At 35.3% G+C, this 11,366-nt stretch overlaps 1 protein-coding gene across 3 annotated transcripts in view; it reads left to right on the top strand.

The window, feature by feature from the left end:
* The window catches only part of PRMT3 (protein arginine methyltransferase 3), a 143,173-nt gene extending 134,985 nt beyond the window's left edge, over nt 1–8,188 (top strand). The window contains exon 16 of one of the 3 annotated variants that reach the window (XM_062576517.1): nt 7,536–8,185. In XM_062576517.1, the coding sequence (XP_062432501.1) occupies nt 7,536–7,645 (110 nt within the window). In that variant the 3' untranslated portion in view covers nt 7,646–8,185. Of the gene's footprint in view, nt 1–7,535 lie in introns of all 3 variants that reach the window. The other 2 variants (XM_062576518.1, XM_062576516.1) reach the window with 2 other exon arrangements.
* Nucleotides 8,189–11,366: the final 3,178 nt, after the last annotated feature.

The following is an 11,366-nucleotide window of genomic DNA, read 5'->3' on the forward strand; positions in this document are numbered from 1 at the left end:
TCAGTGAAGAAAAATGATTCCCTCATTTTACTCAGAATTAGAAATCTAGTAAAACTGAGTTTAAATTTAAAGTCTCTACCAGGTGCTATATAGCATTTGGGGATTTGCCTAAGGTGATCATAAAGCATATGAAAGTATCTGACCCTGTTGGACATTTGACAAGAAAAGGCAGCTTTAAGCCACAGCAAAATTATTTTGCTCTTTGGTGTGAGCTAGGAATTTTTTTCAGTTGTTTGATGCCAGGTTATTTGTTGTAAAAGAAGATAGATCTATTTTCTGAGCCATAAAAAGAATGAATGTTTTGGTCTTAATTCTAATAGTAATGGAAGCAAGCACTTAAAGGTGACAGACTTATCACCAGTCCTCCTTTCTTTCACATCCCTACCGCAGCTTGCTCTAGTTGGTAAATTCTCTGTGAGGAAATGGGGAAGTAAGAGGACCTGATCTAGATCAAAAGATCTTGAGACTGAGTCAGTTAAGCTGAATTAATGTTTTTGATTTGCTACTGAATTCCAGCTCGATACATAACTATGATAGCTTTGTATAGGATGGCAATGGATAATTTCTGTTGATTTTGTTTTCCCTACACACATTAAATATAAACTATCTTTTATTACTGGTGTATTCTGAAAGGCTAGTTTTCCTCCTCGCAGACTGTGACTAGAGACTTGAAGCTGGTATACAGTGAAATAAAACAACAGCGTCAGCATGTGATATATGCTTTAACTGCTTAGCAATGCAGTAAAGTTGAAGAAACTAGAGGAGGAAGCCAGATGATATTTTATTGCCAGCAAAACTCTTCTTTCCTAGGCAGAAGAGTATTGTATTGCGGACTCCCTACAGAGTACAAGGCTTCACTTAGCAGCCCTTGTAATAGCCTGAAAATGTCTTCATTTTGAAAATTGAAATTGAGATGCCAGTGCAGTATCTTTTTCTTATTAATGGTCCAAACATAAATCTTTTGCTTTCATTGTTTGTTGCAGTATTCCTGCTAAACTTCACAAAAAAAAAAATTGTGTACAGAGTATCATTTTCAGTTGGTTCAGGCTCAAGAATTTACCAAATGAATGTAATACTTACCAAAATAATTTTAAAGGGCCCATACAATCTTTTCAGTAAAAGTGCATTAAGTTAAAAACCAAATCTGTGTGCAAATTTTATTGGCAATAAAACAGCATATTGTCAGCATTTTATGTTCTTGATATTGCCTAACCATGGAAATAAAGCCATTATTTGTTTTTTCAGTGGGGCTAAAGAGGCCTAGCAACACAAAACTGAAGTAGAACTCACATGACTAAGCCCCTGTAAAATCCCTGATTACCTTTAATTCCCCAGTTCCCATAATTGGGTAGCTGTTTGTAAACTTAAACTAGAAAAATGTTAGTCTTCCTAGAGAGTATTGTTAAAAATTGGAAAAAAGAATGGTACACTTAATCTGTTTTGATCTTGTATTGAAATACTTCTGTGTATCTCTGCTTGGAGAATTTAGTTCTCAGTTGAGATTTTGCTGTCTGTTTTGCGTGTCTACAGTTGCAACATGGTGTTTTATAACACTGTCACTTGTTTACTGATGAGTGTTGTCTCTAAATATCATACTCCTTTTAAAAAATATGTAATTGTTAAATTTTGAAGTGGAACTAAATCTCACTTGTCTTATGGTGTATCTTCTGAAATCTACTATTTAAAATCATCCTACTGACATTTCAGAAACGTGGCTCAGGCACTAGCTGGAGATAATCTCTTCTTATACCTGTTCTATACTGTTGAAACATAACAAAAGCTCTGTATCTGCACAGGAAAGCTTGCATCAAAGACTTCTTGTGCTGTTCTCTGTGGTCCCCTTTGCAAGTTCTGAGACTGAATGGGGACAGAGTACATAGAGCAGCAACAATTGTAGCTTTCTCAGAATTTTATCACAAGTGCTGAGAGAGAAAGGTAGGGACAAATTTAGACAATTTAGGATCTCTGTGCCTCAAAGAGGTGAATTAAGGCCAGCTGTAGGTAAGTTACTTGGCTACTGCAGCTGTGTTTTTTGGAGGAGTGCTCTGTGGCAAGTATTGCAGCATCTAAGCTATTTCAGGGATTTCTGTACCCTGCCACCTTAGGGAGATGATCAAGGCTGTCTAGCTTATGCAACAGGCTGTGTAGACTTCTTTGGAGCTGCCTAGTTCATGGTTTGACTTGGAGAGTTGAAACTTACCAGTTTGGTACCAAATACATTTAGAGAATATAGTCAGCATATGAAGGGAAAAGACAGCATCTAAACTTAGTTTCTAAGAACAGTTAGAACAGTGATGTAGCAAAAAGGAATTGCTTAAAAAAAAAGGAAAGAAAAGAAAACTAACCAGTCTCTCTAAGAACAGGTGTCGTAGATCAGATGAATAATACTGAAAAGTAGTGATTACTGATCAGTACAGAAACTGCGTCTGAATTGGTATTTCACTAAGAGACATGACCAAATGAGAGGGTGACAGTCTGTACAGCTGCAGGTGTCTACAGTTTAATAAGATGAATAGGAGGATTAAGTATAAGTTATTGAGTTTAAGGGAAATGCTTTTGGTTGTAAGACAAATGATTTCTGTCTTTCAGCGTTCGCTCTTGTTTTTAGAAGATGAATGATGCATGGAAGTTGCCATCTAGCCAACTTTCAAAAAAATAATGCTTTCAAGACTTTTTCAGTTGTATGCTAGACCTCAATGTGGTGTGAGGTACTCTAATTTAGAGGAGAAAATTGTTACATAATTGAGAATGCATATATGACAGCTACTTAAAAGTCTATGTTATTACGGTGTAGAGGTTTGGTAAAGATGCTTCTCACGAGTAGCTAGGTAGCTAAAGTATCTTTAGCCCAAATCCACTGCAGTTTTTTTAGCAGCTCTACTTGAAACCACCCTACTGAGATCTTTCTTGAGGTCAGAAATCTGACCTCAAGAAAGACAGAAAAAATGCTCGTTTTAGTACCATATTCATACCTGGCTTATTGTTAGCTTCATAATGTTCTTTCACAAGAAAGGAAAAAGGAAACTGGAAAGATCTTGGCTACTGACTTCTTTCAGTAACTCATTCAGTCTATCATAATCCAAGAGCAAGGGCACACACAGTTGTATTAGAAGGCAGAGTAGTTCTTCACATACAAGCTCATTGCGCATGGATCATTTTGAGCTTTAAGTAGATCTTACAGATGTATTTGATGCAGGAGGCAGCGAGGAGTCTTGGAGTTCAATCAAATCCATTCAGAGAAATCAAGTTACAGACTGAAAACTCTGGTTGCTTGGCCTAAACACTCTTCTAGTGGTGGAGGCTTTGACACTGAGAGATACCTTATCTCATAAGCTACAGGCTTGTTCTAGGGATGATTGTATTGTGCAAACATAAATTAAAGTTAAAATGGCTATTCTGAAGAGCTCACTTTCACTGATGGTAAAAGTCAGAACTAAATTAAAGTATTTTGAGAATGTTGTGAGTTGGTGCATCTGTAGGATGTATTGTACAGTGCGTAATCAGAAATGTGTTAATTTGGCAATGGGTCAGCATGGGAAGTGGAAATACTTTTCTACTTGTGCTAGCAAGTTTGTGCAGCTGTTCTACTGAATTCTTTTATTTATTTCTTTTTGGGGAAAAATTTCCGGACTCACACAGAGATAATAAAAATGCTAGAACAGGATCATAATGGATTCAGTTTTGTGCGAATCAGACTGCAATAGTACTATGTACTTTACTTGCATTCAACAGAGCATGATAAGAGCAAGGTGATACAGCTGAGTCCTAGAGACTGCTTCCTTCAGACAGCTCACAGGACAGTAGGACCGTTAAAAAGCATCAGTCATTTTATATCTACATGACATAGATTAATTGATCAAAACTGCTTTTCTGTTACTTGGTTGCACAGCTGTTGCTGAGTTCATTGCTCAGAAAAGACTATTTAGAAAAGCAGATTTAATGTGGGTACTGTATAAGGAATAACTAAAAAGTATAGATTGCTTGCTTCCATTTAATTGTCTATAAACAGAATCTGAGGGTTCTGCTCTATGAAGTCAGCTGTAAATTATTTATAAAATTATATTTAGATTTCTATTGTACTGCTTCATGTTAAAATGTTTGAAATGGTGAGACTTCACAAATAGCATAAAATGACTTAAGTAATGTTAATTCTGTTCTTACGTGAAATTTACTTCAATCCTTACAATTTTAAAAACATTCAGTATTATAGAATGCTACAATATATTGAAGTGATTCATTTTGAAATACAGTTCTGAAAATCAGTTCAAACTAGATTAAGCTTCCTAACTACAGAGAAACTACAGCTACCTTTTTTTCTTCTCCTTGTCCCTTTTTACCCTGCAGATCTGTCTAAATAATCTGTGAATCCATTATAACAATCCCTTACAAATAATATTGAATTATATCAGTCATTTGTATCCTCATAATAAAGCTGCACTGAAGTTAAAGTGAAATCCCCAAATAACTGTTAAATTATTAGAGAATATAAGTTTTTTTTTTCTGCTGTACAGTATTGTTACCACTGTCACTGTTGAAAAGCTTTCTTTGATGTGGTATTTATACTGTAGCCTGTGACAAAACAGGCTGACAGCAACTTTAAATGTGGATCTTTTGTCAGTTTTCTTTATTGCTTGGATGCAGCTGAGAATTGTGCCATATGGAGACTTCTAAAAATATTGTTGAATTTGAAACCATCTTGGGTTTTGAATTACTATTTATTTTCATTTATGCAATAAGAATATCATAAAATTCATTTTTTAACAGAACATAATTGCTTTTAAAATCAGAGTAAGTAATGAGGAGTATAGAAATGCTTTAGATCCAGTAGAATGCAAAATAGTAATAGCAGATGTGGCTAGCGTAATGGAAGATGATCAATGGAGCAAGGGCTAATAGGAGAGTAGCAGAAAACTTAATGGTGTACATCTAGATCATGCCCTTTTAAGTAGAATCGTTGTTGAGATGCATTTCTTGTGCTTTAGAATGATAGTGTGAAATGGCTCAAGAATGGGCTTTCTAAATACTTACAGATACAACTTGAATTGGGTGTCTTAAGGTTGAAAATAAATGGGGATTCAGGGGTTTTCTTTGATTACTTTTGTTATTTGTTTTGTTTGTTTTTTAATATTCATGAGCACAGTCCTTACAAAAGTGTTGGGACATCCAGAGATAACTACTAGGTACACTTATTTAAAATGACTAAAAAGCTCATAGAGATAATATTTCCTTGAAATGTGAGGTAACATCTGCAGTGGTGGATCTTCTCTTGAGATGGCAGAATATTCACTGAATGTATAGTTTTCAGAAGATTAAAAGAATATGATGTATATATTGGCTGTAAAGCCAGAGTCAGGCTAATAGAACAGAACACATAGTGCCAGAGCTTTCATAATGACATACAAATTGCAGTTTGAGCCTTAACTGACCTTTTGAATATCTAAGTGAAGGCCTCCAAATAAGATTATCTTCGTTGTTGTCCACCAACATAGGTCACTTATAGTGGAAGATGAACATCTTTTGACCTCAAAATTATTCTCTTGTTGGGGCAACTTATTTCAGATGCCTTACTTGAAAATGTTGGTGCTCTCTGTCCATAAAAGTTGTTGAAGCTAAATTCTTTAAGTACTAGATTGACGGTTACACTAACACTTTTGATATTTGCCAGATCTCTCCAGTATTTAGCGCAGAGGATGTCAGCCAAACATTAGTAGCATGTGGTTTAAGGGAATTTCTAAAACTCTATCCCATGCCTTGGCTCTGTGGATTGCTGCTAGTTTTCTTTCATTAATCCCCTACTCCCCAGCAGGGCATGCAAGAATTTTGTGGTGCTATCCAAGGAGCGTGGATTTTGCTAACATTTTACAGGAGTGACATACTAAGGCTAACGAGAAAACTAAAATCTCCTTAATGTCCTCCTGTACCACCTTCTCAGTAAACTTGTGTTTAATACTCAACAATATGAGTATTGTTAATTAATGCAGCTTCTTAAGTATCTGGAAATGAAGAACCCTCCCTATTGAAAACTTGATCTCTCCATGCTGCTTTTTTAATAAAGCTTTGAAGTTAACAAATGGTAGACACTATGACTAGTTGGAGTTGGTTATGTATTTCAATTTGTATCACTTTCAATACTTAAGCATACAAACTTCTGAGTCTTTTGTCTTAAATTTGTATAGCATGAATCAATTCCTGGAGCTCTTAATATTTGTAAATTTAATTTTCTACTGTCTTGTCTTAAGAAAAATGGAGTTAAATAGAACTATACCTGTAGGGAAATGAGCTCACTGTCCCTTTGTGTAGTCCTCCTGTATAAGCTTGCAGAATGTAGTATAGCTATAAAGGCTTTTTTGCATCTTATCCATTGACTATGTTTGCATGCCTAGCAAAGTTGGAACAGGCTTCTAAGACCTTTGAATTACGTAAAGAATATGTATGGAAGACCTAGACATGCTGTGGGACTGAACTGCTGTTGAGATGGGACCAGTAACTGTCTGGACCAAGTACAGGCTAGGACAAAATGATCAACAGGAGAATCAAAGCCTACAATTTCTCTAGGAAAAGTACATTAACTTAATAAGGCCAAAAGTGAGAGTTGGGCCTGTCTACCTTGGAGAGATGTCCCACAGCACTTACACTCCATGTCAAAATGTTCCCTCTGGTTTTAACTAAAATCCATATCTGCCAAGTTGTATGGTCAAAGTAGCCTGATATTTATGTAAAATGAAACTTGTGACTAATGATATGCAAACTAGAAATGCAATGAAGATTTCTGTGTACTTATTTCCTGCAGGATAAAAACATGACCTAATTAGAGCTGAAATGAAGTGCAGTGCAAATAGTAACTACATAGCATCCGCAGCAGGAAGTGGAGTAAACTTTTGCAGTGCATTTGGTTTTATTCAAAGTTGGTAGTTGTGATGCATTTAAATTGGAGAGCAATAAAAGAATAACACAAAATTAATTTTCAGAGACTAACAGTTTCCCTTTTTTATACCCCTGTGTTATTGCTAAATATTTGTTTACTTCATGGAAAGAAAAAAAAATGCATGTTCAAGAATTTAAACATGTATCTATCATTTCATCAGAAAATTTGAAGCTCAAGAAAAAAATAATTAAATAGTAGTAACTGTTAGATGTCACTTAGTTGTCTAAGTGAAATCTTACATGTCTGAAAATGCCAGGTAGCGATATGCAGATCCAGTTCCCACCAGATACAAAGAGACACGTACGTATCCAAGGAATACAGTTCTTTTTTGGAGCCAAGATAAAATTGGCGTATCAGCTCTTTTGGTGGATTAGTTGAGAGATAACAATGTGACTTAACTCAGCACCTCACCAGGTTTAACTACAGTCAGTTTGACTTACGTTCATTGTCAAGACCATTGGTTATGCCTTTGAAAACACCTTCATAGACTTGCTTAATTCCAATTAACTGGGAATAATTTCTCATGTAACACAAGGAGATTGAATGCATGTTATGTTACTGTTTATAATTCAGTAATGTAAGCATAGTAATTTCATTTTTGTTCTTGTAGGAGAGGACCTGAGAGGAAAGATAACAGTCTGCAAGAACAGAAAGGATCCACGGTCCCTCTTTATAACCCTCTCAGTGAAGGATGCTAAACAGACCTACAGCCTTCAGTGAAAATACTGTGTGTGTAACTTTGAGAAATGTCAGATTTAAAGGTTTGGTGTAATTATTGATAAAATTTCTAAATATACAAAAATAGTAAACACTTGGGTTCACATATGAGTGTGCGTACATACCTAAAAAGTCTATAATTGAGAGATTACTATTTGGATACTCTTTCAATAGGATATGGAGACTGATGATAAAACTGGATTGAGCTGTGTTCTACATGGTGTGAGGAAGGAAGGAAATTTAGGGTTAGATGAATCTGCTGGTGGTGAGGGGATCTGAGTAAAGTCTTCCTCTGTGGAACAATAAATTTGATCTCTACTTTATGTTAACTGAATATTGTTTTATTCTCTGTCCAGTATATCTTACCATTACAGAGATCCTTGGACGATTTCTTAGCAAAAAAAGTTAAAGCTAAAAAGTTCCAAGACAATTTAAGAGTAGTTGGAAAATCCCAGTGGAAATAAACTTTGAATTTGAACTGCAGGATTACAGCAGCAAATACTTTATTTTTGTAACATTTTTATAACTAAAATGTTGTATCACATTTCAGTTTTGTTCATCTAAATAAATGATCCTTGTATGTTATAAAATGTAGTTGGCTGGATTTTTGTTTTCGGTTTAACTGAAGATTCTTAAATCTGTCCAGTTATGGCTCATTTATTTGTGGCTAAGGGTTTTTTTTTTCTCTACTAGCCTATTGGAAAATAAACGGATGCAAGTATATATTTCAGTAGTATTAGGAAAAAAACTATTAACAAACAGTAGTGGTTGCTACAACAGTGAATTTAGTTTGGCTCCTTACAGAAACTGATTATAAGCAGTCAAGCATTGATGTGCATGTCCTGATGTTTAAACACATTAAACTGAATAAAATTAGATATATGTAACATTTTGTAGTTAATATGCTTGCATTGTACAAATGTATTTGTGTTGAAAGTTGTTCTAAAATTTATTTCAACAAGCAAAGAAGGGAGTGTTTGTCAGTAACCTCTGAACTTTTGTTAAAACAATGTGTTAAAACTTTTATTAATAGAAGATCGGTGTGATGTACGTGTCAAAAAGCTGTAGTGGAAGACTGTCTGAAGATACCCTTTTACCCTGTCTCACCACACCTACAGGTTGACATGCTGATTAATGAAGGTTGATGAGGAACAAGCTCTTTTCTTTCTTTCTTTCTTTTTTTTTTTTTTTTCTGACCACAGGTCAGAAGAATTTAGATACAGTTTATTAGAGAAAGTGTAACAAAACTTTCTGGAAGCGGAGCATAAGGAAGTAAAAAAGCTAACTAAAATATACTTCTTAAAAGGGAAAACTTCTTAAGGACTAAAGACTGAGAAGGAATTTCCTTCGCTTGGAGTCTGCTCAGCAAAGTTTGCGTAACTGTATATTGTATAACGAAATGAAATACTTTGTTCTTCTGCCTGTAACTAGATATTAATGGTATGTTTTCAGTGATGAATAAACTTTTTTTTTTTAATCCTCCTTCCCAATTTGGCAGAGAAGTAGAAATTTTTATTCTAAAAGTTGAAATTCTCCTTTAATATGGCAGTGTTTTCAACTGGAAACAGACTCACGGATTTACATTTCAACTTACACTACTTCTATCGTCTCTTGTGGAAACATAGCTTACTAATTTTCATCTAAGTAATTTATTTGCCTTTGGGTTGAGTGGAGGGAGAATCCTTTCCTGTGTGAAACCCTAAAATGCTCTGATTACCATATAGATATTCAAGGGCTTGGTTCACATTGGCAACATAGTAGGAACGTTCAGTTGCTGAGCGCTTAATCTGGTGAACTCATTTTGATGACGTAAATGACTGCTTAAACACTAGAAGGATTCAGACCTATATTGACACCTTGATTGTAGTGTTCACCTAATGAATGCAAATTGATTGCTCACACCAAATTTAGATCCTCTGGTGTTATGAAGGGAGACCTCAAAGTTGACAAGTTCTATATGTTTCCAGAATTTTGTTTTCAGGGTAGACTTTACTATAAGTAAGTAATAGCAAGAGAGATGACTGCATTAAAAACACCAGAGACAAGTTTTATTTCATAGTTGTATCTGATAAGTATGAAGGCTCTACAGTGATGCAGTTGATGTGGAAGTCTGATTTTATAATGTTTTTCTAGTTTAGTGCCATATCATCCTTTCCATAATACATTGATTATCGTTGACTGGTAAAATGATGGTTATCTGAAGCTCAAACTGTTCAACTCTGTATAAAAATTGACTTTGCAGATGAGATGTGAGTTGCTGGCATCAGACTGATTAATGGAGTTTGTGATGTGGTATATGTGCAGGTCAGGGGATGAACTGCTAATTTTACCCTTTGCAGAAATCCTCTACAGAAATAGTTACAGACTAAGCAAAATTCTCATATTCTCACGTTCACAGGGTTGATCTCAGTACTAAAACAACTAAGTATCTGCATCCTGAATTTAGCTATCTGATACATATTTAATGTGAGAAGTTTGTATGTTTTGAGTGTAACTCATTTAAGACACTGGTGTTGGACTAGATGACCTCCTGCGGTTCCTTCCAACTTGAGGTTTTTTATGATTCTGCATTTTGTGCTTATAGGTCTGAGATAAAAAAAAAAAAAAAAAAAAAAAAAAAAAAAAAAAAAAAACAGGAAAGAGTGGAAAAGGAAAGCAGTGTGGAAAGCAGGCACAGATAGAGTTTGTATAGTCTGCAGTAACAGGGGAGCATTCATGAAGAAATGGTTGAAAACCTCTAAAGGAAGAGGGGAAATTCTAGCTATGGTAAAGATACTGAAACAAGAAGGAGGGGTGTGATACATGCTTATGTCTGCAGAAGCAAAAGAGTAGAAGATGCAACAAGCAGAAAAAAGGAAGTTTAGGTGATGGACTAATGCAGTTAATCTGTGTACATGTAGCAAACAGAAGCAAGTAAGTCTGGCTAACAAGACTTGCTCAAGATGTAGAGAGAAGAATTATTAATGGCTGTACTTCAGAAGAGTGGTAGTGTTTGGTATTTATGATTGTATGATTCTATGATTTAAGTTTGAGAAAGCCAGATCTGAAAAAAGCTCTTGAGGTACGATTGTCTCTTGTCCGATCTAGAACAAAGTGTGAGGGAGAGGTAGAACATGGAGTAGCACTCCTTAAAGAGGGGGATAAGAGTCACGTGAATTCATCTCTATTGAATGGTTGTAGTCTGTGTGTGTCAGTGCTGGTCAGAGACACTGCTTGATGGTCATACTGATAGACACAGGTAGAGTAATACTTCATCCTACACCTTTGTCCCTTCTGTTAGATTGTTTGCAGCTGTTTTTGTTCTTTGACCCTGAGTTATAAGGTCGCGGCTTACCCACTTCTGTGCTTCCAAGGACATTTGCTTCTTACACGCACTTGAAACTTTTTATGATGGGATCATACAGTCTTTGTATAATCCCAGTTGTAATAGTAGTCAGTCTTTAATGTGCTGATTTTTTTTTAACTGGCCTAGATTTATTACTTTAATGTTTATGCCTGTATTCATAAAAGAAGGAAAAAAGTAAATTGCAGGGAGGCTAAATTTCACTTTCATATCTCCTAACAGTACTTGTCTGTTAGACCAGCTGTTGTTATTTTCTTAATAACAGCTACTTACATGACAAAATCTTTTTCCTGCCTAAGAAATATCAGATTGATGTATCCTATGGGTTAGCCCTGAAACTCACACTTGGCATTCATTTATTTACCTATATCTTATTACTTG

This window comes from Rhea pennata, chromosome 5 (genome assembly GCF_028389875.1).
Source record: "Rhea pennata isolate bPtePen1 chromosome 5, bPtePen1.pri, whole genome shotgun sequence".
Lineage (NCBI taxonomy): Eukaryota > Metazoa > Chordata > Aves > Rheiformes > Rheidae > Rhea > Rhea pennata.